Source organism: Dichomitus squalens (genome assembly GCF_000275845.1).
Source record: "Dichomitus squalens LYAD-421 SS1 unplaced genomic scaffold DICSQscaffold_4, whole genome shotgun sequence".
Classification (NCBI taxonomy): Eukaryota; Fungi; Basidiomycota; class Agaricomycetes; order Polyporales; family Polyporaceae; genus Dichomitus; species Dichomitus squalens.
The window spans coordinates 1532065-1555130 of record NW_006766886.1 but is presented as its reverse complement, the minus strand read 5'-3'; the positions used below and the strand labels follow the sequence as shown (position 1 = coordinate 1555130).

The 23066-nt window shown below is 56.5% G+C and overlaps 7 protein-coding genes across 7 annotated transcripts; 2 read left to right on the top strand and 5 right to left on the bottom strand.

Moving 5' to 3' along the window:
• Positions 1 to 418: 418 nt before the first annotated feature.
• Positions 419 to 4270, top strand: DICSQDRAFT_100435 (subtilisin-like protein; the record flags this gene model as incomplete). Its single annotated transcript, XM_007362674.1, has 7 exons — positions 419 to 1096; positions 1172 to 1286; positions 1341 to 2302; positions 2367 to 3226; positions 3306 to 3333; positions 3392 to 3562; positions 3626 to 4270. 4 exons carry the CDS (start codon positions 419 to 421, stop codon positions 2529 to 2531), a joined length of 1920 nt encoding a protein of 639 aa, XP_007362736.1. The 3' UTR covers positions 2532 to 3226; positions 3306 to 3333; positions 3392 to 3562; positions 3626 to 4270.
• Positions 4271 to 5379: 1109 nt separating this feature from the next.
• DICSQDRAFT_100428 (Cullin-domain-containing protein) lies at positions 5380 to 8589 on the bottom strand. The gene is made up of 13 exons (XM_007362673.1): positions 8525 to 8589; positions 8436 to 8467; positions 8366 to 8380; positions 7922 to 8272; positions 7514 to 7852; positions 6953 to 7465; positions 6815 to 6904; positions 6481 to 6762; positions 6133 to 6426; positions 5815 to 6075; positions 5615 to 5752; positions 5513 to 5560; positions 5380 to 5458 (listed from the first exon to the last, which is right to left on the bottom strand). The coding sequence occupies exons 1-13, from the start codon at positions 8532 to 8534 to the stop codon at positions 5453 to 5455; spliced, it is 2379 nt and encodes a 792-aa protein (XP_007362735.1). The 5' UTR covers positions 8535 to 8589; the 3' UTR covers positions 5380 to 5452.
• Positions 8590 to 8732: 143 nt separating this feature from the next.
• On the bottom strand, positions 8733 to 13176 carry DICSQDRAFT_80781 (ARM repeat-containing protein). The gene is made up of 11 exons (XM_007362672.1): positions 12647 to 13176; positions 12479 to 12582; positions 11652 to 12412; positions 11423 to 11563; positions 11198 to 11362; positions 10974 to 11148; positions 10661 to 10916; positions 10047 to 10605; positions 9653 to 9989; positions 9336 to 9592; positions 8733 to 9282 (listed from the first exon to the last, which is right to left on the bottom strand). Exons 1-11 carry the CDS (start codon positions 12877 to 12879, stop codon positions 9073 to 9075), a joined length of 3198 nt encoding a protein of 1065 aa, XP_007362734.1. The 5' UTR covers positions 12880 to 13176; the 3' UTR covers positions 8733 to 9072.
• Positions 13177 to 13348: 172 nt separating this feature from the next.
• DICSQDRAFT_80777 (uncharacterized protein) lies at positions 13349 to 15143 on the bottom strand. The gene is made up of 4 exons (XM_007362671.1): positions 15041 to 15143; positions 14492 to 14952; positions 14130 to 14433; positions 13349 to 14081 (listed from the first exon to the last, which is right to left on the bottom strand). The coding sequence occupies exons 1-4, from the start codon at positions 15119 to 15121 to the stop codon at positions 13392 to 13394; spliced, it is 1536 nt and encodes a 511-aa protein (XP_007362733.1). The 5' UTR covers positions 15122 to 15143; the 3' UTR covers positions 13349 to 13391.
• A 913-nt stretch (positions 15144 to 16056) lies between these two features.
• On the top strand, positions 16057 to 18684 carry DICSQDRAFT_100420 (uncharacterized protein; the record flags this gene model as incomplete). The annotated part of the gene is made up of 3 exons (XM_007362670.1): positions 16057 to 17065; positions 17116 to 17461; positions 17518 to 18684. The coding sequence occupies 3 exons, from the start codon at positions 16057 to 16059 to the stop codon at positions 18488 to 18490; spliced, it is 2328 nt and encodes a 775-aa protein (XP_007362732.1). The 3' UTR covers positions 18491 to 18684.
• A 1026-nt stretch (positions 18685 to 19710) lies between these two features.
• On the bottom strand, positions 19711 to 20725 carry DICSQDRAFT_167081 (uncharacterized protein; the record flags this gene model as incomplete). Its single annotated transcript, XM_007362669.1, has 4 exons — positions 19711 to 19775; positions 19821 to 20222; positions 20281 to 20395; positions 20516 to 20725. The coding sequence occupies 4 exons, from the start codon at positions 20723 to 20725 to the stop codon at positions 19711 to 19713; spliced, it is 792 nt and encodes a 263-aa protein (XP_007362731.1).
• Positions 20726 to 21496: 771 nt separating this feature from the next.
• On the bottom strand, positions 21497 to 23004 carry DICSQDRAFT_178479 (DnaJ-domain-containing protein). Its single transcript, XM_007362668.1, has 7 exons — positions 22886 to 23004; positions 22773 to 22824; positions 22653 to 22720; positions 21944 to 22602; positions 21814 to 21895; positions 21641 to 21763; positions 21497 to 21580 (listed from the first exon to the last, which is right to left on the bottom strand). The coding sequence occupies exons 1-7, from the start codon at positions 22968 to 22970 to the stop codon at positions 21522 to 21524; spliced, it is 1128 nt and encodes a 375-aa protein (XP_007362730.1). The 5' UTR covers positions 22971 to 23004; the 3' UTR covers positions 21497 to 21521.
• Between the last annotated feature and the right edge of the window lie 62 nt (positions 23005 to 23066).

The window sequence follows — 23066 nt, the reverse complement described above, 5'->3', positions numbered from 1 at the left end:
ACCCCTAATAACCGCCCCAAGGAGCCTACGTTGCTATGGTCGCTGTGGTCTCGGAAGTTGATGGACCTGTCAACTCGATCTTGGGCGGTGTTTGGACGTGACGAGAAAGACTATTACCTACCGCCGACGGCGTCGTTGATCGGCCAGTGCCTCATGCAGAGCTCGGGCAGGGCTCTGGCTGACAGCGCATCGCTCGGCGTGGGCGGAACGACCCTTTCGCTTGAGACATAAAACCTGTCCATCTCGGGGTTCTCGCTATCATCCTGCATAGCTCGGCGCGTCTCGGCTGTGCGCTGCGTGTGCGTATGCGGATCGCAAATCCAGGTCCTATATATCATGTACTGGCGTACGCTCTTTCAGTCCCATTCCACTCGTCATCTGGGTGGCCTTCCCTCCGTACGTTCGTTGTGCCTCCCTGATGGTTTTGCTTTCTTCTTTCAACCTATTTATTGGTCTCGTGAGTGCTGTGGCAGGCGTAGCCAGCACATCAACGAGCCCCCTTCTTTCGCGGCGTATCCTTCACGAGCGTCGCAGCGCCGTCCCGCAGGGATGGTCTCTTCACCGTCGCGCTGACCCAGATACAGTCATTCCCCTCAGCATCGCCCTTCGGCAGTCCAACCTCGACAACCTCGACGACTACCTGCTCGAGATCGCAGACCCCACCTCCCCCAAGTACGGCCAGCACTGGACACCCGCACGCGTCGCACAGACATTTCGGCCGTCCAAGGAGTCCGTGGACGCCGTCCGCACATGGCTCGTCCACGACGGCGTCGACGGCTCCCGCATCCAGTTCACCAAGGACCGCGCGTACCTGCAGCTGAACGTGACGGTGGCGGAGGCGGAGAGCCTGCTCGCCACGGAATACTACGTGTACCAGCACGACGACAGCGGCGTCGAGCACCTTGCCTGCCACCATGGCTACCACCTACCGGAGCACGTCTCCTCGCACGTCGACTTGGTGTCTCCCACCGTCCAGTTTGGTGGTATCAAGCTCGGCGCGGCGCTCGCGAAGCGTGGAGGCGCCTCGCCGGCGAAGAAGAACATGCCCCGGCCTCATGGGCCTCCCAAGACCCCTGTTGCCGCTGAGGTGAGTAGCGTAGCTTGATGCCGGCTTCGCCCCGGGAGAAGACCTGTCTTTTGGTTGACGCTAATGTCATGAATCGCTTGATAGGCACTCACAGCGGATGCGACCAATTGCGACCAACAGGTGACGCCTGATTGTTTGCGGGAGCTATATGGCTTCAATTACACCTTCGTGGCGACGGACAAGAATAAGGTTGGCGTTGGTAAGTCTCAGATCCCACGGGATTTACTCCATCTACTTACCTTTCGCCATGCAGTTGAGCTCGCCGACCAGACATACGTCGCAAAGGACCTGGATGTCTTCTTCAAGAAATTCGCCCCGGAGCTGGTCGGTGTCCAGCCCACACTCGTCAGCATCGACGGGGGCAACGTCGACTTCACGGAGACGGACGAGGGCATCATCGGCGAGTCCAACCTCGACTTCCAGCTCATCATGCCGCTGCTCGGCAAGGAGCAGCAAGTCTCCCTCTTCCAGGTCGGCGGCAGCGGCTCGTTCAACCTCCTGCTCGACGCCGTCGACGGCGCCTACTGCACCTTCGACGGCGGCGACGACCCCTCCGAGGACGTCGTCCCCAGCGGCGTCAAGGAGGACTGCGGCACCAAGGCGCCCGCGTTCGTCTACTCCGTCTCGTACGCCGGCGCGGAGGACGACGACGTGCACTACATGCAGCGCCAGTGCACCGAGTTCGGCAAGCTCGCGCTCGCGGGCATGACCTTCCTCTTCGCCTCGGGCGACAACGGCGTCGCGTCCAACTCGGCGAACCTCTGCCTCCTCCCTAACGGCACCGCCGCGGACGCCCCCGGCGCCTTCCTCCCCAACTTCCCCGCGACGTGCCCGTACGTCACTGCCGTCGGCTCCACGCAGGTCGACGCGGGCAAGAGTGCGCGCGACGTCGAGAGCGCGACGAGCTCGTTCGGCTCCGGGGGCGGCTTCTCGAACGTGTTCCCCCGCCCGAAGTGGCAGAAGCGCGCCGTCGGCGGGTACCTGAGCAAGGTCGGCGGCTCGCTGGGCTACGCCGGGGACGTGTTCAACCGCTCCGGGCGCGGGGTCCCGGACGTCGCCGCAAACGGGTTCCCGACTGCGGTCGTCATCGACGGGAACTTCACGCTGAGCGGCGGGACGAGCGCGTCGACGCCCATCTTCGCCGCGATGGTCGCCGCGGTGAACGACGCGCGCCTCGCGGCGGGCAAGGGCCCGGTCGGGTGGATGAACCCTGCGGTACGTTCCTTCTTATGACTTTGGGAAGAGCAAGGGGCGCTGACGAACAGGGATGGGTTCGTAGCTCTACTCGCATATGTTCGCGGGCGTGTTCAACGACATCACGAACGGCACGAATCCCGGGTGCGGCACGGATGGTTTTCCCACCGCCGCTGGCTGGGATCCTGTCACTGGTCTCGGCACCGTCAAATTCCAGCAGCTGCTCCAGCGGTTCCTTACGCTCCCGTAGCCGCATAGTGGCGGCTCTTTCCTCCTGAAAACTCACCGCTTGTTTGTCGTCCATGCTGTCGACATCGCTGTGCATAGGATGTTAGTGCTGGCTGGGGGTGGACTCCGAGGTTGATGATTATCTGTGTAGCGTTACGGACATTATAATTACTTACGTCTCTCTTGTTGCTGACGACCGCATTCGTTATATGTATGGTGTGCAGGGCGGTAGGTCTACCGATTTATATAGCATCCGTATGCTTATCGAGGAGAGCTGGATTGAGCGGAAGCGTAAAGCGGCGGATCGCGAAGTTGATGAAGCAGTGTTGAGCTGTCCAAGCCCACAGTCCATGGTAAGAGATACATACAACAATTTGTGACTACATCGAACCCTGCGAGTCTAGAGAGCACGTGTACAAGACATCCCGAGTGTCCGAACAGAGAAATACCTTTACGACACAACCTACTTGTTTGCATGGGTCGCAGGATTGATTCCTGCGCGTCACAATGGCTAAGGGTACGAGACTTGGTCGAGTCACCGGTTCTCACGTCGTCAGGCCATCAGGCCTCAGAACATCAATGGCTGCGGCCAGTCTGGGAGGCTAGTGAGCGCCGCATTGATAGCCTCGCGCACTCGCCGCTTCGACGCGACGTCGCTGGACTGGCGGTACCCCGAGAAGACTTCGGACATCTGGAACGATGACGCCGCAACGGTATCTGGCAAGGAGTGTGAGCGGCGGCGAGTACTCTCCCATCGTTTCGTCGGATTGCGGTGAAAGAACATGCCAATACGTACCGATGTTCAGCGTTGCATCCTTGACCATCTACCGAACAGCCCGTCAGCGCCTCAGACACGAAATGCACGCCGGCGAAGTGACGGACCTTCTCCAGTTGGGCATACTGCTGCGCAGGGTTGCCGCCGTACATCCCGCCGGGGCCATAGCCTCCCCCGCCGCCGAACAGCCCCGCGCCGCCGAGTGCCTGCAGGCGTGCCTCGAGCTCGCCTTTCCGTGCCTCCCAGGCCTGCTTCAACTCGTCGAACGTATTCTGCGCCTGAGGGCACCATACGATCTTGAGATCCATTTCGGTTACTGTGCTAAAAGTAGAGCCACTCACCTGCTTCCACGAGTACGAGTCCCACGTCTCGAGCTCGGCCTTATGCTGCTGCACGTACTGGCGCGGATGCTGTCTCTGGAAGCCCGACGCAGACGGTGGCGGCGCGCCTCCGCCTCCGCCAGGGGTCAGCGCAGGGTTCTGGCCCTGGGACTGCTGCGCGTAGGGGTCGAACTCCGCCAGATATTGCTGTGGCTGCTGCTGCTGCTGCTGGCCAGGATACCCCTGCTGGTATCCCTGTCCGTAGGACTGGGATTGCGCGTAGCCCGAGTACTGGGGCTGCTGCTGTGGCTGCTGCCCGTACGCGCCGTTGACATGGGCTTGCAGCTGCTGGCCGAACGAGCTCGATGGTTGGAACGGCATCCCGGAGGGCTGTTGCTGCATCGGAGGTGTAGCGTACGCCTGGCCGTACGGCTGCTGCTGCTGTGGTTGTGCGAAGCCCGAACCCTGACCCCATCCGGTGGCTTGTGGTTGAGGCTGGTATCCGGATGCACCACCGTAGCCTTGTGGAGATATGAGAGGATGGGAACCGTAAAAGCCGGAAACGTTTGTGTTCAGAGACGACGTAGAGGGGCGGTTCATCCAGGAGGTATACTGGGCATTGGTGGGGTCGTCAGTACCTGTGATGTCTGGGTAGCGGGTCATGGCATTTGCGGCATGGTCAATGAAAGGGTTATTCGAGAGTTCTGGAGGCGGAGAGCCATAGGAGTTGGGCGAGGAGTACATAGTTGGAGTGGAACAAGGGAGACTGGACCGATCGCGGTAATCTACTGCTGCGGCATCGGCGCTTGGTACGGAGGCAGTGGTGACGCGCAACGCGTGACCCCATGTGTACTGCACGTGACACGCGTCTCCGCGCAAGCCTCAGGTCGACCAGTATACCCATAAGTAAGTATGTAGTCGCACTCGATTTGGCACCTTCTCCCGACCTCGGCGCGGGACTCAGGAGCATGCGCAGAGGGTTTCGGTCTCGTCAAGTCCATGTAACTCCTTGTAGACTCTCCTCTGTAACAGACAAGGTTAGGAAATAGGCACTAGCACTTGCAGGGTTGCACCTGTCATGGTCTGCGTCGCTGATTGTCAGTGATAGTACTCGACATGTCACCCACTGTTCCCGTGCAAGTCTTGTGACGCGTCCTAGGTCACTGTACTTGCAATCAAGAGATGCTACAACAGCTGTCCCTTGCCGGCCACTGACCTCTACTCTGCAGTCGCTACTACCTCTTTCACATTTGCCGGTCCGAATGTATGAGGACTCCACTCGTTCTGCGAACTGCTCCAAGAACATCCTTACCTTCAGTACTCCAGTCACTGATTCACCTTCCTGTCCGATCCTGTCGGGTATTACGGACCATCGCCTATCCTCCTTGAACCAGCAGCCCTCCTCGTCTTCCTTCGCCTGGATCAGTGGGAGGTAATTGATGCCGTACCAACATTCAACCTCCCAAGGACCTACACTTCTTTCGGTTAAGAGGCTCCACCCATAGGTAGTCGACGCTGATAGCTGATGGCTTACTTCGGAGGCCTTTGCATCTGACGACACTACAAATAAGCAGTCTCGTTGCCCAGGTAAAGGTCAAACAAGATGACGTACTCACTGTGCTCCTTGCGCACACTGCTCAGCTTGACTCGCTGAGGGTATCCACGCTTTCAAACTGCTGCAGATCGACAGGATTCCACCGCGGGAAGCGGGCACACCTGACGTTCGCAACGTCGACGGTCGCCTCCACGCTCATTTGAGCCGCTCCAGAGCAGTACAACAGAGGATGGATTGTCAGAGCAAGACAACAATGATACACAGATGATACAGGTATTGATACATGCGCTGGTTCATGCCTGGGTTCCCTGCATCAGCGGGCAAAGCATGACAAAGTGGAAAGAGCAACGTACTAGGTAATTGTACGATTTGCGGTCCTCGCACCTCTCCAAATATTCGCGCTAGACGGTGTCAGTTGGTATATAAAAAAGGGCAACGACGGGCCCGAGTCCCACCTCAATTAGACCTTCTATACGCTTCTTGATATTAACGGGATTTGGCTGGAACCGGCTCGCTAGCTGGCGCGTCACCTCGTTGATGAGGTCGTTGTGTGTCATATGTTTCCTGTCCTTCATAATACGGACGATGCACGCCTAGGACGAAAGCGGCGTCAGCGATACAGAAGGAGCCTGACCGTATGGAATCCGCAACGCACCTCGGTTTGATGGCGCCGCTCCTCGTCGATACGATCCTTCGTCTCCTTGCGCTCCTCCGTGTTCTCTACACGCGACGCAATGGTGCTGATCTTGATCTTCTGCAGCGGCGCTGAGAAGTCGACGTTAAAAGAGAACGAGTCCGTCGGGATGATGTCACGTCCTGGTGGGTGCTTTTTCAGGATCTTGTATTTCGCGCACGCGAGCGACTGCAGTTGTCGCCTCAGCTCGACATCCTGGATTGACGTCGCAGACTTGATTTCCTGTCATGAGCGGCGCCAATCAACCACTGTCTCAATGAGCTGTACGTCGAATCCTACCTCGTAGGTGAGGAACTGGTCATCGATAATGTTCTCGAAGAGCAGTAGAATAACCAGAGCAAACGTAGACACGTTCAAGTCGTGTTGTCTCGACCTGAACTGTACGCGTACGTCCGCATTACCAAGAGAGGGCTGCCATGTAAGACGACGGCCACTGTGGCGGGATAGGTAGAAGCGCTCGAAAGATTTGGCGGCCTTGATGAGCTCCTCCGGGAAGGTACATGGCACAGCGGTATGGGACATAGGCCAGAAGGTCGAGGTCATAACGATGACAGACATCTCGATGTCCTCATGCTGTTGCATAGTAAGTGAAGGAACCCTAGGCAGAACGAGGATCAGACAGCGTACCACTGCATTCTTCGCAAGATGATCTCGATACGCCGCCATGGTGTCACTTGAGAGCTTCATGTCGTGGAACATGCCCTCCAACTTCTGCGTGAACTGGTATCCGCATTCGATCTTGAGCTTCCCGAGCATGCCACGTTCCGCATCGTCCGAGACGGATCGGCCAAGCAGTAGACGCTTGGCAAGGTGGCCCTTGTAATACCGTTCAAACACGTCTTTGTCCGTGATGTAGCGGAAGACAGTGATCGTCTTGTCCAACACAGCGTCGACTTCGGTTTCGGATTTCTGCAACAGAGGTGAGCAAGAAGACTGCCGAGCGTATGTGCACGCTACATACCCCCTTGAGACCCTTCTTCAGGTTCTCGTCGATGAACAGAGATATGAACTCTGGCGCTTTCTCATTGAGGTTGATGAACGTCTCGAATGCCTATATACTGTGAGCGACACGAGCGAGACCCAGAACAAGTCAGCATACCTCGTTCATGCTGCTCTCGAGGTCGCGGTCGCTCTGGAACGCCTTTAACCAAATTCTGTCAAACCTGTCCTTGAGGTCGAGCACGTCCTGCACCCACTTGAGGGCTAGCGAAAGTGTTTGCGAAGCCGCGTTTGGTGGACGCGCCTTGGCCTTGCCTTTGCCTCTTGCTGACGCCGCGCCGCCGTTCTCCTCCCCCGAGTCTGCGCCTTCCCCACCTGCGGCACTGCTCGACTCGTTAATCTCCTTTCCTCTGCGGATGACTGTTTCTCGTAGCGACTTCCGCAAACAAGGGATACCAGCAGAGACTTTGGTGAAGAGACGGTACAGGCGCGCAAGGTCGTCTACTTTCTCCGAATCAATCATGGCGTCCAGACCCGAGTTTGGCATGTTGATGACAGTCGATAAATGCGGCGTAACCAGATGCTGCTCAAGTATCCTTTGCAGTGGGAGAGTTGTTAGCGTAGAAAGAATGTGATGTGTCCGGGACTCTTCTTCATGGAAGCGCGCCTCCACCTGCCTACGATCAAAAACGTCCAGAGCAACATATGTACGGACACTCACTCGTCGCAAGTACTCCGGCGCATCGCACGTCTCTAGCAGACGCTCTCCCTCTTTCTTGTAAAACACTTCACTCTCCCTCAGCACAGCCGGCTCGATGTCGCGGCGGTATATCGACAGCGGCTCTCGCCTTGAAGTGTCTTCCAACTGGAGAAAGACGTCGACGCACCCTTTGACAGATGAGCGGTTGATCGTGAAGCCGTCACGCTCGGTCTGAATGAGGGTGAGGATGGCGGAGATGACATAGTCCTCGATCGGGTTCTTGACGATATGCTTGATGAACAGTATAAGACCGGCATCCCATATTGGAGGGACGTCAGCGTTCTTAGTATAAACGCGATCCTGAGACACAAACACATGCGCAGACGTCTTCGTGTGCATTCTTCCGATCAGGAGAAAGGCATCACTCACCATGTACCTCAGCACGTCCCGTAGCTTTGACAGACTCGACACATGGTCATCCCAGACCTTCTTCAGCGCCTTCAGCAACCTCTCGCTCTCTTGGGCCTTCTGCACCGCGTCCTCTATGACGCCTGTCGGAAAGGCGGGGATGATGTACTCCTTTGCAAGCTTGTCGAGATTCTCCGCCACGAGCTGCGTCGAGCCCTTGTACAGCTTGTCGCCGTTCTTGTACAGGACCATGTTGTACGCATAGCGATGGTTCTCTTCGAACGAGAGGTTCGCAGCATTGTGATTCTGAATCTCGATGATGTTCTGGGACAGCTTCGCCCAAGTCTCGTCCACGGAGACGTCCGGCCCATGCTGAGTAAAGGCAACAAACAGACAGGCAGCAGGAATTCGCCGGGCGGTCAGAGAGCGCACCGGATGCTGTTCATGCTGCAGGACACACCGTACCTTGCGCGCGGGTTTCTGTCGTGTGTGGTCAGACAAGATCACCTCTTACTGTCATTATAGATCGCCTCACAATTCGAGTCTTGCCCCCTCTCATTCGCGGAACTTTGAAGCACAACGTCGGTTCGGGTTCTGCATGCGTTTATTCTGAGTAGCACATACCCGCAGCCATGATGGGATCCTTCGTGAGCCAAAGAGCTGCAGAACAGGGAATAGAGACAAGGTACAGGGGAGTGGCTGAACTAAGGCTGCGGTAAGACTCAGGCGGCCTAGCGCCGGTTCCGAAGACGCATGCAGAATTAGCGCCTCAGAGATTCTCCCTAAGATCTTGATGGATGATGATGAGGCTCAGGATGCGTGCATACAGGGGGCTAATCTTAGTCTCTTTCCTCTAGCGAGCAACTATCACTAGCAACTACAGTATTACGGACAGAGGGCTTGCATAGGTACAATGGGGGTGGTTGATACAGTGGTGTTACTGATTGCAACGGATCATGAGGCCGGCGAAGAACAACGGAGAAATGCAATAACGTTGCGACAGATTTGTGAGTTTAGATAGGCAGGCGACAACGGGTAATGTATGCACTAGTAGACAGCAGTGAGGAGTGCGTAGCGCGTAATGTGGAGTGACGTGAGACGAGACATGACATAAAAATACGTTGGATATCGAGTGACGGCTGTCGTCGCAGAGGTGCCAGGGATGTTGGACCTCATGAGCCTGCGCGAGAGGCACGTACGAAATCGGTGAAATATTTTCGGAACGCCTTCCCGTCGAGGTCGCGCATCTTCGTCGCAAACTCGACCGCAGTGGGCTGCGGCCAGTTCTGGGACGGGAGGAAGACCGAGACGAAGAAGTCGAAAGCCTCCTGCCCGCGCGTCCTCGAGACAGTTTGCAGGAAGTTGGCAATTTCCTGGAGAACCTTCGTGGGAGATCAGTGAAGCTTGTCTATAGAGCATGATTAGGCAAACTTACAACAACGATCTGTCCGTCCTTGATGTTGAACTGTGGCAAAGAGAGGACGGCGAAGGCGCTTGGGACCATGCGCTCGTACACGAAGCGCTCAAATCCAGGCAGGATCTGTTGTGCACCAGGAGCCTTTGGCGGCTCGGCCCAGACGGAGACACAGCGGCCGAGAAATTGGAATGCAGCTTTCTCACTTACAAGATCCGAAGGATCCTCTGCCAAGCGCAGCATGCTCTCCAGCAAGACCTCTAGCTGACCTTTGTTACCTGAAATACGTGATCAGACGCTGCGTGAGGCAAGACCCTTAGTATTACAGGTAGACTCACGATCAGAGATGAACACGGCATGGAGCTTGGAAGAGAGGATACTGATGAGAAGGCCGAGGTATGCACGCTTGGTATCGACTTGCGTAACCTGGTCGTCCGTACCCGTGACAGGTTGCGCTAGGATGCCATTGATGTGCGCACTCAGCGGGCCGACAAGCTGGTCGAGGACGTCCGACATGTCTTCCTGCAGCTTGTGGATAGAGAGCCCGATAAAGTTCATGAAGTCAATCAGCTCCGTCGGTTCGAAATGCGCCAGGAGGTTCGCCATGAGCGTCGGGATGAGCTGCGCCACGTTGGATCCTGTCGTGGCGAGGATCCGAGCGAAGGCGAAGCGTGTCTATAGGAAACTTGTCAACACGATGGTTAATACGCTATCTTACCCGAGCATACATACCGCATCGCGCACAACCCGGAAGACGTTCATGGCTTCTAGGCAGACGAGAATAGCCTGGCCAACTTCTCTGAAGACATCCAATGGCGGAGCGACGTACCCCTCTGGGACAGGGCTCGGATACTCGGGGAAGCCCTTCGCGATATTACCTAAGGCCATGATGATATGGTGAATCCTTAAAATCGGCAAAACATCTTCCGGGCCCTTCACCGCCTGCAGGCTCGCGGATAGGTCGTCCAATAGTGGTCGTACAACCGAGAGGAGCAGCGCAGCTGCCTGGTCAGGGGTCTTGTGCAGTAGCGAGACGAGCGTCCCAGCTGCCTCGAACAGGTATAATTGTGAGTCGAAGATCGTCGACGCCGAAACAGCCTCTGTCAGCATATCTTGCGATTGCGGATCCTCGAGCTCGGGAAGCTCAACATGAATTACAAGGAGGTCACGGAAGCCGTCAAGAAGCGAAATAGCGAGGTCTGGCGGGATTTCGTTCCGGTCTTCTCGAATGAAGCGGTAAAAGAGGTAAAAGACGCGAGATCTTGTGCTCGAATCTGGACTGTGCAGCGCTCTGCATTCGTGACGTTTGAGAACACCTCTTGGGGTACGATCCAGTTGCGACTTACCGGACGCCGAGCATGGCCTGGAGGGTTGGCATGATGCACTCTTTTCGCACCTTGAAGAAGTCGCCGTATCGCGCGGCGGTCTCGAAGAACTGCATGGAAACGGTTTTGTGCGGGTAATCCGAGATGCCAGATTGTACGAGAGCGTAGAGCATTTCGCCGTGGCTTGTAAGCGGGTATTCCGAGAAGTCGGTCTCTTTTCGCTTGTCACGGGTCATGGTTGGTGATTGGCAGAAAGCGGCTCGACCCTTGCCTCCAGCTGGGTAACATGAGACTCTTGCTATAGAAACCGAGGTGATGAGGTTAGACTACTCACTTTTGTTAATTTCGCCAAAGATGTATACGAGGTAGACGGCCAGCTCAGCGTCGTTCCATTTCAGTGCGACACCATTCTGGTATGCAGTGAGCGTGTTTAGGGCTAGTGTGCGAACAGATTCTGTAACGAGTTCAGGATCTATCAGAAGTGTCGAGTCCATGAATGTTCTAAGCTCCTGTAGCAAGGTAAGATGCCGTCTAGAAGACAAGAAATAACGTAACTACCTTTCGCAATTCCTCGAACGCGGCTTTGTCGTCCTCATCCATGTCTTCTGGGTCCGACTCCTCATCCCACTTGAGTTTCTCTAGGATGACGGAGAGCAGTGATGAAAGGAACGACCGTTTTGCGGGATCTAGCGGATCTGTGGAAGATTTTCGTTGTCGCTTGTACTATGGTATGTAAGTCAACATGATACGAAAATTTGCATTGTACGTGAGCACGACACATACAGTGAGCAAAACAGTTTGTAGCAGAGGGAACACCGTCGAGCAAGTGTCGTCGTACTCGTCGGCCAAGAAGCGCAGCATGACAGGCAGCACCTGGTTGAGCAGCTGGGTCGCTTCGGGACGCACGCTCTCGTCGGGCGACTCCTATAACAATCCACGAGACGAGTTAGCATCAAACGCGTTCCAACGGATCCCCAGCCATCCGGCAGAAAGCAGAGCAAGGCGCACTCACGTCGGTCAACTTGCACAGTTCTAGGCCGAGGACGTTGAGCAGCTTACCGAGCGCCTCCCGATAGGACTCTTCGCCCTCGTCCGTGTCGGAGCCCCGGCTCTTCTGCTCGGCGCGGGTCCGCTCCTCGAGCGCCTCGAGGACCTGCCCGAGCGAGAGCACCTTGACCAGCTGCAGCTTGTCCGCGGGCTCCTTCAAGCCCTTCGCCACGATCCGCGTGAGCGCGAGCGCCGTCGCCAGGCGGATGGGCAACGAGGGGTCCGATAGGAGCGTGAAGAGCAGCGGGACGGTGTCGCGCGTCACGGTGAGGTTGATGTCGATCCAGCCGACGTACGACGCGAAGGTCCGCACGCCCCAGTCCACAACCTCGATGGCTGAGTCCAGCTCTCGCTCCGTCGCGGGGCACAGCTCGCTCTTCCGCAGACGACCCATGCGCTCGACGCCGTCTGCGACGATGGTGAGGACGGCCTCGTTGATCCGGGCCGCGTCCCGTTCGCGCACGGCGTCACGCACACGCGAGTCGCGTGCATGGCGGTCGGGGTTGAACGTACGCGCGGCCTTGATCAGCTGGTCCGCGACCTCCCCGGAGATCTCGAGGACGATGTGGAAGAGAAGGAGGGAGATGTGGTGGTTGTATGTCGTTTGGGAAGTGGACTCCGCCGGGCGGATGAGCGCGAAGAAGTCGGTGAAGAAAGTGGGCCATTTGTCTACGTAAGTGCAGAGAAAGAAGAGAGTGAGGGTGTGCGCGAACTTGTTACGGAGGACTACATTCGATGCGAACGAGTAATGAGGTCAGTGAGGTATGGCATACGAGTCGTCAATGGACTCACACGAAGCTTCCGCTTCGGCAGACCCGAAGAGGTATTCGGATTGGATGTATGTCAAGAGAGATTGTCGGAGCGTCTGAAAGGTATCGTCGTCTAGTGGCTCAAAACTTGCATAGGATGCGCCATTGCTGTTAAGTCAACGTGCCGAGTTAGAGGAGGCAGAGGTCTCACCGGTTGTCGAGAAAATCGTCGAGCACCCGCAGTGCGAAGAACCGGACCTGAGGGGGATGTTTCCTGCTGCCGTTCGGACCCTCCTCCACAAACACCGCGAGGGCGAGGCGCCATGTCGAGGGGTTCTGTTGGATTGCGGAGAGGTACTCGAGGGCCTGTTGGTGGAGGGAACTCTGCAGCGGATCGGAGGCAATCAGAATGGCCTGTACGAATTGGTTGAGTTCCTGCTCCATGGCGGGTGCGAAGGTGGGCTGTGTCGCCGAATGCGAGACACGGCAGGGGAGATGCGGGACGTAGCAAGAGTATTGTCTGCCGGGAGGGCTACTTGCAGAAACTAAGCCTTGCGTGACGCCACGACCGCCCGCCGATTCTAGTCGATAATCTTAATCTTTTACGGCCACGTGGTGAGAGATCGACAAATCCCCGTCAGCTCCGATCTTGCTGGTCGACGATATTGTCCTCCACAACTTTCGAAAGGAGTGAAGGTGATGGTAGAGGAGAAGATGCACCGTAAAACACGGGAGATGTGCGTTGGCAGAGTTGGTTTGGACACCGGCGATCTGAGTACTGCACATACTCGAGTCAGATGTGGTCATACATAATTATATGCGCACACGTGAGTCGCGTGCCACTGCGGCGCGTCCGTCGGCAACGCTGCGTCTGTTAAATCCTTCAGAGAAAGAGTCGAGTAATTGGATCGCAAGGGTACCCAATTTCCGACGTTTATTCATTCAGAGAATACATTTCAAACAAAATCTAGTAGATAAACATTCCCGTCGTACATCGCCAAGCAAAGTCTCCCCGTAACCTCGTCAAAGGCCAACGAATGACACATATTCGGCGTGAACGGCAGCTCCGGGTCAGGCGGAATCAGCATCCCCACCTTCGCCGCACCAGTATGCGGGTCAAATGCGAGCTTCATGACGCGGTTCTGCTGCGTCTCCCAGTTGTGCTCCAGCCACACCGCCCGGAACCCCAGCGCGCCCACCTGCGCGAGCTGCGGGGACGACTCGTCTCCGATGTGGAAGTCTTTGGACGACATGTCGCTCAACGTGACGCCCTCGCCAGAGACGTCGAAGGAGAAGCGCAGCAGTTGGGCACGGTGGGGTTGGCTAGAGTGATAAAACATGATCGCGGAGAGGCTTGGTTCCGCTACGGCGAAGGAGACATGGGGAATATGATGCCTCGGTACGGCCATCGGAGTTGGACCAACGAACTGCGCTACCACAGGCCCAAGGTCCGTATAGGCGTACTCATCTTCCTCCGCTTCCTGGAGAGGTGTCGTCGTCCTTGGCGGGCTGGCGCGAGGCGTCCTACTCGGAGAACCAGGGAAGGGTTGAGGCATTCTATATGCCCGCACAACGAAGTCTTCGTCGACTTGACCGATCAGAAAGAGATATTCGCCCCATACGCGAACCCAGAGGAAAGAGAATGGCTGGCAATGATATGAGAAATCGGACTTTGCGCTGAAGTCGCTACGCACCTGTGCGAATGAAGGGTCGATCCACTTCGTCGCGCCCGTCTCAGGATTAACGAACATAATTTGAAGCGACCCTGCCCCCCCGCCCGTATCCAGTGCGAAAACGGTCACGATCAGCACACCCCCGTGACCAGCAATCTCACTGATGATTGGCCGAAGATGAGGCGCGCGAGGATGTGGTACGACCTGCAGCTGTCTGGACTTGACTGGGGCCGGCGGTTGGTAAAGTGGATAGTTGGGGTGGTACAAACCGTACTGGAAATTTGTAGGAGAGTCCTCCAGCGAGATTTTATGTATCTCAATGACCCTGGAGACGGCATGTTTGTCAATGTCGTGCGCAAGACGACCGAGTCGGCAGCACTCACTCTCGCTGGTCACAGACGCCTGCAACTAACGTCGCGAAGTCGTCCTCGCCGGTTTGCACAACGGTACAGCTGCGGTATATGCCGGACACCTCTGCGGACCACACGCGACGCGCGTTGTCGACATCATCGAGCGACCATAGGTTCATCCGTGTGTACGTTGCTTCGCGCTTGAGCGTGCGCTGCGCCGTCCAGAGCCATTTGCCCCCAGGCAGAAACTGCATATGGTCGACATACTGGCCGCTCTTGTCATTCAGCAGCGCGCGGGTGCGCTTTACACGCGTCTTCGGGCTCCTCCAATTCGCGTCGAGCCTAATGGCCTTGATTGCGAGTCGCTGCAGCTCGTCGGCGGGCAGGGCCGTAGGGCGCGTGTCAAATGGCACGTCGATGGGAAGTGGAAACTCGGCGATGAGCCGGTGCCATACGTAGTCATTCCCGCCCAAGATGTGCAGGGTACGACATGTCTGCCAGCAGGAGGTAGCGAGCAGGAAATAGCGGTCGTGCTCGTTGTAAGCGATCACGCGATACGCCGTGAGAGGATGCAACGCCGACCTTCCTGAGGGTTAGGACGTCCTGCACTTCGAGGTAGCGGAAGACATCGAGCCAGACGTCTTCTGGGAGGTGTATGAACATTCTCCGAGGTCGTACGAAGTGGTCAAGAGGAGAGGAGTGGGCGACATGGTTGACTCAGGTGGAAAGAGTACGTGACCGTGGTCCGACAGACTGCCGTGCTCATGGAAGGTGTTATAAGTTATCTGATAAGATATTCTAGATAACATAGATTAGATGATGGAAGTCTATTAGTCCATGACGCGCGCGAGCCCTGCGCATGTCAGACCACCAGATGCATCGTGTCTTCCCTCCACGTCGGCGCAGTGCCCTGTCAATGCGTACTCATCGTGTTCTTTACAACGTGGACGTTGCACAGGGCTACACGGCCCAGTACACGATGTAGCGAGATGGCGTGTTCTATCAATAATCTCGCAATCCAGTATGGACATCACAAGGCCGGTACCACGATACCGCCAGACGGCTCGCCGTCCCGCTCTCAAACTCGCAACAGGTAATATCGATGGCCACCAGAAACCCCAATACGGCGTGGGAAACTGGCCATGCCCACGAAAGAATAGCCCCATCAGCCGACTGAAGTCATCATCTAATACCATCCAGGAGTCATGAGGCACAAACCCGGTACTAGTACTCAATCGGTTCTAACGCCCTTGGTTGTCCCGCTCTGTGAAAGCCACCCCACGGCTTGACGCTCTTTGAATACACAGAATTGTTCATTGGCAGGCCTTCCTGAGAAACTCGTTGGCCTGAGATACGCAGCGAGGAGGAGGGCAACGGAAGGTCGAATGGAATGCTTGTCAGCGTCCGCTAGCGTGAGGCAGATTAGATAGCACGGCGCAGCCTATTTGGGTAAACAGTCGTCAACTGCCCGGCACCGAGTCGTATAAGTATCAAGCGACGCGTCCCTGTGTTCCCTTCTCCTGACTGCACACTCTCTTACTACCCGTGCTAGTCCTGGGCTACGTTTTTTCTTTCCTTACACCACCAGTACTACGATCATGGATTCCAATGATTTGAACAATCTCTCCGAAGTTGAGTCTCTGTCTGACTCCGACTGGCTGGACATCAGCTCTCGGGCCTCCGAGGACAACGATTCCCTGGATGATAGTGATCGTGAAGATCTCGCCTCCGACTACAGACCGCCTTCGCGCAGGTCGCTTGCAAGCTTCGGTAGCTCTCGTGAAGGCGAGATCCAAGGCTGGGAGGGTATCATCGAGGACGGGTCCGACGAGGTGCCTCCCGCCGCCTCTCCCGAGGTTACCGAAGAGGATGCAGCAATAGCCGACCCCATCCTCCAGTTGTCTCAGCAGTCCCTGTCGTTCAGGATGGTTGCACTGTCTGAGGCTGCTGTGGCACGGCACGCCGCACTCGACGACCCCGAGGAGGACCGCAAGGTCAAGGACGGCCTCGACCAGAGCATGGTCAGCACCCTCAGTGCGTCTCGTTCGAACTCGCTCAATGCCTCAGTCCAGACGTCCGTCGTACACTCTCGCGACCTCCGTCTGTCCTTCCCTGATCCCCTCACCAGCACCAGCCCCGGTGCACACTCGGTTAGTCCGTCCTACGAGGACATCACCGCCGACACGGACATCGGCACGGGCACCGGTATAGCCCTGTCAGATAGGGAGACAGAGACGGAAGGCTCTACGGACGTCGTCACAGCGCCCGCTGCGGTTCCGGGCTCAACCACCACGCCCACGGACGCTCGCGTGGTTGCAGGCGCACGTACGGAGATCCATTCCAGTGCTGCGGTCGACTTCAATATCGTCCTGTACGGCACATCCTCGGAGACCAAGCATCGTGTTGTTCACAGACTGCTTGAGAAGCTCATGGCTGCGACGCAGTGCGGCTTCTCGTCGCTCCCGCCGATCGACGTACCTCAGAACATCCGAGCGCTGCTCACTGGTGGTCGCTCGGCGCACCCGCACTATACCATCTCTATCGTCGATCGCACTGAGAACGTGCTATCTATTGGTGGGAAGGAGGTAGGTCGTTCTGCCTATCATTGTGGGAAGCTCACTTCATCCAATCACAGCAGAGTGCTCTTATCCTTACAGATCGGCCGTCGCTCGCTATCGTATTCCTTCCGTCTGCGAACATAATCGTACCCGACCATACGCTGTACCTCCCTGTCCTTCACAACCAAGATGAGCTCGAGAAGGAGGGCGAATTGACCACTTCTGGTGACCGCCTGCTCGATGCTGAGCACCAGTGGGACGGCTTCGGCATTGTCAGGAGTAGACTCATCTCCCACGCTTTCACGTCTGGCAGGTCAGCCGTGGTCGAGGAGGAGGAGATCGAGGAGGCATCACCTGCCAAGGTCCGCCGCGCTCTCAGGCCGCTCCTTCCATGGTCCGAACAGTGGGCCCGTTACCACCTCGCGTCACGACATGCATTCACTTTGTACGAATCGCATATGTATGTGGTGCACAGTATTGCGCTGACCTCTGATTCCCCAGGTTCGCGATCCTCTCCATTGTGCTCGGCTATCTCGTGAACGGGTCGCTCCCCCTCCCGGGAATGCGCCGTGCTTCTCCCACACTCGGCATGGTTGCGCGTCCCGCTCCGACGCCGATAATGAACGCTTCCCTCCCGGCACCCGCAACGAGCCCGTCCAGTGTAGGACTGATCGCGTCCTCCCTCAAAGACTTCGCCTTCGCGGCGGTCAGCCCCTACGCTGTTGCGTCCACGTCCTCCGTTGCAACCAAGGCAATCCCGTCTTCGACCACTGCACCCGCCGAGGACGCCGACCGTGCTGGCGCACCGTCGGTGTGTGCCTGCGGATGTGGACTCATCACCTGGCCGGAGAAGTTCAGGCCCACCACGGATCTCGTGCTGCGCCCGACGCCACCCACGCCTGCGCTCAGCAACCAGGCGTTCACCAAGGGTCCTGCCTTCGCTGTAATCGCTCCCCCGCCTACCTCAGCGAAGGGCAAGGGCAAGGCACGTGCTACGGACGCCGAAGACGAGTCTCTGTACGCGCTGAGCACCCGCCTCGCGGGCGCGCTTTCGGAGTACTTCGACATGCGCATGATGTTCACGCAGACGCGGAGCGAGCTTCAGGAGATCATGGACGCGCTTGACGACCTCACGCGGGCGATCAACGAGCAGACGGGTGGCGTGTTGGAGCAATCCAAGGCGACCATCGAGGTCGTCCGGGAGAACATTAGGGCGCGGCACGAGCGTGCCAAGACGCGTGCGAAGGAGCTGAGGGCGGCTGGGGAGAGGCTGTTTTCTTCGGTCAGCGAGCGGGTGCGCGGAAGGGTGTCGACCGCCAAGGAGAACGCGAGAGTCCTCCGGGAGAACGTGCGCATGCGCCGGGAGGACTCTAATTACTTCCGGAAGGAGAGGCGTGAGGCACGACGGGAGCGGAAGCAGGAGCGCAGGGCGGAAAGGGCGGAGAGACGGGCTCGCCGTGCGCAGTCAGTCTAGTGAGGTGGTTGGTGGGTAGTGTGTGCGTCGAGCGCACATTCTCGGTTTATCTAATGCAGTATGATCCCTCTGGCATCGGACTCTACACTGGTCATATGTTTCCTGTACCACCCGGTTTCACATCGCGCACATAGCTACTCGATTGTATGATATAAGGGAAGAAGATAAATTGTATACATAGCAATATGAGCTTGAAAGTTGAGATCATGCACCTGAATTCCTGACGAAAGAGCGATAGTAACAGATTGAAACTCTACACAATGTCGCACAACCGGTGCACGTACACGGCCCCATCACGACCAGCAGAGGCAAACGCCTCACCATCGGGGGGAAACGCGATGTGCGTCGCTCGCGCAGAGTGCTCTGCGAAAGTCGCCATGCATAACCCGTCGTGAGTCCTCCATAGGCGGACAGCCTCGTCATACGACGCCGAGACTATGTACCCACTTCCCGTCCGGGGAGAAGCGCGCCCTCCTCACGATCTTCTTGTGGTCCTCCAGGGTCCGTAACACGGCACCAGTGGCTGCGTCCCAAATGACTGGTGCTCTGTGATCCGCCACGGAGAGCATCACCCGACCGTCAGGGGAGAAGGAAATATCACGAATCCACGTTGGATGTCGCCGAAATGCAAGGAGCTCTGCTCCTGTCGCGACATCCCAGACGCGAACGACATGGCTCCCACTCCGGACGCAGTGGCGATTCGCCTACTCTCGCCATCGAAGACTGCGATCCGAATCTGCGTTTCGTGCCCTCTGAGGGTCACATGAGGGGCACCTGTCTTCGGGTGCCAGGTGTAACAGAGGGGACCACCGTTGTCTGTAGCAAGCCAATGAGAGTCCTGGGAGAATACGACGAGGTTGGTAGCGTGCGAGAGGGAGAGCTCAAATTCTAGCACATATTGAAGCTGGAATGTCTGCCAATCCCATTACACGAATGGTTCTGTCCAGCGATCCGGACGACGCGATCAGGTTACCGCCAGGGGACCACGCACAAACAGACAAAGGCTTAGCGTGACCCTTCAGGCTTGCAAGCCGCTCTACACCCTGACTGAGGCCCCAGATGTTGAGACTGTGGTCTCGGCCACCGGACACTAACTTCTTGCTATTCAGGGAGAACGCGAGGCAAGTGACCTCCCCGTAGTGGGCGACCCATTGATGGGTGGTTTGTCTACATTCGAGCTCCCAGAGTATAATGGTAGTGTCGGAAGACCCAGTCGCGGCCTACTTGCTGTCTGGAGAGACGGTGAATGTAGAGACAATGTCGTCATGACCGATGTTGGTGAATACTAACCAAGTCAGGGCCGTACTAATCATTTCTTGGATACTCTTACCTCGGTCCGCACGAGACATAAGTAGACCACTTGGACGTAGTCTTGGAAAATCATGCTCGAGTTCACTTATCCAAAATTGTTCTCTATTGGCTTTGATGTTCCAGACGTAGAGTATCATTCGCTGAAGAGGGATGCGGAGAAGCTGGCCCTCCAACTCCCGGCGTATCTGAATGGCGTCTGCCTTGGAGAGTGCGTGATCGAAGTGCCCTGGAGCTGCAGTAACAAGCTGGACCACCACTCCAGGCGAAGTGCTTGTCAACACCGACGAGTTGAATAGCTCCCTCAAGACTTGGAGCATATGACTAAGTCCCCGAAGCATCTCCTTGTCGTCGCGGCCCAACCTAAGACTGAGGGTCAGGCAGCGTACGCGAGGCAACTGGGAGATGAAGGTTATGAAGCGTCCTGGTGTAGTGAGTGTGAGCGATGAACCTATGCGGGGATTAATTGGTTAAGGACGCACCCGCGTTGTCCGGAGATATGTTCATCACATCGAGGATTATCTCCTCGAGGGCATCTACTCGCGCGTGGGTTTCCAAGAGCATGTCAACGGCCTCCTTCGCGATTCCGACGTCGATCTGGGATGTCCAGGATCAGCAATCTTAGATGGCGTCGTTCTATAACATGGTCTCGTTCTCACCTCCAACCTAGCCAACTGTGGGTGTCTAGGTTTTTCCCCCTCTTGACCATCTACCGACTCTCCTGAAGAGGTTTCCAGGCTTTCCGAAGGTGATGCGTTCGCAGCGCAGGTCCATCAGGGCAGGAAAGGCCTCGAGGAATCGTGTCAAGTCATCGCAGGTGGAATAGCACACCCGTCGTAAGCACAGGGTCCGTAATGTTGCGCCGTACTTGCGAGAGGAGACAAGAGAACGGAAGTTGAAGGTGTTATGAGTTCTCGTACCAGACATATCGAGTCGAGAGGTGTGACCACGGGGTGAGATCTCAACAATCTCCCATCGGCATAGGCGGGGTAGAGTCAGAAGGACGACGGGGGCGATCTCGAGTAAGGTCGGCTGGATTTTCAACTCCCGTATTCCAGTATTCACCACAATAGTGATGGAGCTAATGAGAAGGCTGAGTTCTGGTTGTGCATTGAGTACGTCACAAAACGAGTAGAGCCTTCCCAGGTCTGCACCCTTGATCAAAATAGAAGCGATAGATGTTAGCGGCTTCGAGGCAGGAGCTGGCGACACGTCAGAGTCAGGTTGCAGAGGGTGTAAGGTATACCAGAACAGTAGTCGATGACCCTTTCTAGGACTTCCACCGCAAGTGAGGTATGCATAGCAGAGCGCGGTGCATGAGGGCGTGTTGAGGGGAAAGTCATTGTCATCTGCTCGCAGGATAGTCTGTACATGATTTAGCGAGGGTCATTAGGGAGGTGATATTACATGCCGGGCGCACTGGTATGTGAGCGGTGATGTCCTGGGGCGGTGTTGTGGAGGTTCTTCGCTGCCGTTGGGCGGGGTTGACTCTTTCAGAGGCACACAATTCGCGGCCCACGTTTTGTTCTCCGAATCGCTCCTCGCATGCGCGCCGATGGCTGTACATAAGCGGGAAGCTTCGGAATCGAGAGGACGAATGCCTGGACCGCACCCCCTTTACGAACTACATGCAGTGCTGAGCGACATCATGCTCGGCATGGATACCCAAAGCAAATAAGATTAGCGTGGCATACAACCAAATATACTTTACAACCCAATAAGTCTATAACTCGTCCGTTGGATGGCTCCCGGTTGCTTCGGGGTGGAACGCAGCATGTAGCCCTGATAACGCATGGTCCGTCAGATATTGTCGCTGCTTCTAAGTAGTATCAATAGACGCACGCTTCTTAGTTTCTGGCGAAATCTCTGTAGGGAGAACGACGTTGTACTCGACATACAAGTCGCCGTGTTCCGATGGCGTGTCGAAGATGGGCATGCCTTCTCCCTTAATAGTCTGTACGTAGCCTGGAACAAATTTCAGTAAACCCTGGACATACAATGCAGCGTATATTTACCTGGCTGCGTTACACCATGACGCTGCAATTCTATGATGTGCCCGTCTAAGTGTGTTAGGTTGCGCTCGAAACCCAGCAGGGCCTGGGAGGAGCATGAGCGCATGATCAACGGCACGAGCGCAGGACGCACTTCTTCTATGGATATGGTCTCTTTCCAGTACAACCCGCTCTCCTTCCTCCGCCATCCACCACGCTCCTTCTTGCTCCTGATCCTGATGACAACATCTCCGGGCTCCCAGTCCGGACTCTCGTCCGCCTCGCCTTCAAACACGACCTCATGGCCCTCCGGCGCGCCCTTCGGAACCTCCAGAGTATAGTGTTGCGTGTGGTCCATCACTTTGTTCCCATTACAGTGAGGGCATTTCTTGCCAATCACACGACCGCGCCCACCGCACTCGTTGCACGTAACTTGAGACTGCGTGATCATACCGGGCATGATCTGCTGGCGAACAATGCGGACACCTTGGCCGTTACAGGCCTTACATTCGTGAATGTCGCTCGAAGAGGCGGCGCCGGTACCACGACAGTGGTCACACAGGATGCGCTTCTTGACCATGAAGTCGATGCTCGCGCCAGTGTAGATGTCCGCAAGTGAGATTTCAAACTCGCTTGTGGAGGTGGGGCCCTTGCGCACTTGATGTCCGCCATATCCGCCCCCTCCGAAGAAACTCTGGAACATATCGAAGGGGTTCGCGTGGTGCTGATGTCCGCCTTCGTGCGCCTTGAGACCTTCCTCGCCATGGCGATCGTAGATTTGCCGTTTGGTAGAGTCGGACAAGACCTCATAGGCTAAAGAGGGCTCAGCAATAAGTCCAGGTCTAGTGTTGCCATGGACTAACCATGAGCGATCTCCACGAACTTCTCTTCCGCGCCAGGTTCCTTGTTCTTGTCCGGATGATATTTTCGACTGTTATAAATCAGTGAGGAACATGAAGTTAGCATACAGAGACTAAACACACCTGAGCTTCTTGTACGCCTTGCGAATATCCTGCTCCGAGGCAGATTTGGAGACTAGAGAAGCATAGTCAGTTAGAGACATATTTGGCCGAGGGGCTGCGCGCCTTCAACTAACGCTCTAAGACTTTGTAGAGGTCTGCCGCATGAACGAGAAGAACTAGAGACAGTACCAGAAAAAGCAAGCAAGTAAGAGACCCCATGCCTACAACCCAGAGAGAATGAGGGGACGAGAACACGTTTGGTGGCTGCGAGGTCGCGCGCGTCCGCACTTCGCGCTCTGGGGACACGTATGACGC

What these genes read in the sequence shown, in the direction of transcription:
- DICSQDRAFT_178479 (XM_007362668.1), bottom strand. Translation starts at nt 22,970, where the DNA reads ATGGGGTCTCTTACTTGCTTGCTTTTTCTGGTACTGTCTCTAGTTCTT. An exon ending in CCTCTACAAAGTCTTAGAGC is followed by an intron (nt 22,825 to 22,885) that starts GTTAGTTGAAGG and finishes ATGCTTCTCTAG; the next exon opens with TCTCCAAATCTGCCTCGGAG. An exon ending in AAGGCGTACAAGAAGCTCAG is followed by an intron (nt 22,721 to 22,772) that starts GTGTGTTTAGTC and finishes GATTTATAACAG; the next exon opens with TCGAAAATATCATCCGGACA.
- DICSQDRAFT_100428 (XM_007362673.1), bottom strand. An exon ending in ACCAGTTCCTCACCTACGAG is followed by an intron (nt 6,076 to 6,132) that starts GTAGGATTCGAC and finishes CGCTCATGACAG; the next exon opens with GAAATCAAGTCTGCGACGTC. An exon ending in GTATAGAAGGTCTAATTGAG is followed by an intron (nt 5,561 to 5,614) that starts GTGGGACTCGGG and finishes GACACCGTCTAG; the next exon opens with CGCGAATATTTGGAGAGGTG.
- DICSQDRAFT_80781 (XM_007362672.1), bottom strand. Translation starts at nt 12,879, where the DNA reads ATGGAGCAGGAACTCAACCAATTCGTACAGGCCATTCTGATTGCCTCC. An exon ending in AACTGTGCAAGTTGACCGAC is followed by an intron (nt 11,564 to 11,651) that starts GTGAGTGCGCCT and finishes GGATTGTTATAG; the next exon opens with GAGTCGCCCGACGAGAGCGT. An exon ending in AGGACGGACAGATCGTTGTT is followed by an intron (nt 9,283 to 9,335) that starts GTAAGTTTGCCT and finishes TCTCCCACGAAG; the next exon opens with GTTCTCCAGGAAATTGCCAA.
- DICSQDRAFT_80777 (XM_007362671.1), bottom strand. Translation starts at nt 15,121, where the DNA reads ATGTTCATACACCTCCCAGAAGACGTCTGGCTCGATGTCTTCCGCTAC. An exon ending in ACGTCCTAACCCTCAGGAAG is followed by an intron (nt 14,953 to 15,040) that starts GTCGGCGTTGCA and finishes TCCTGCTGGCAG; the next exon opens with ACATGTCGTACCCTGCACAT. An exon ending in TCGACCCTTCATTCGCACAG is followed by an intron (nt 14,082 to 14,129) that starts GTGCGTAGCGAC and finishes TATCATTGCCAG; the next exon opens with CCATTCTCTTTCCTCTGGGT.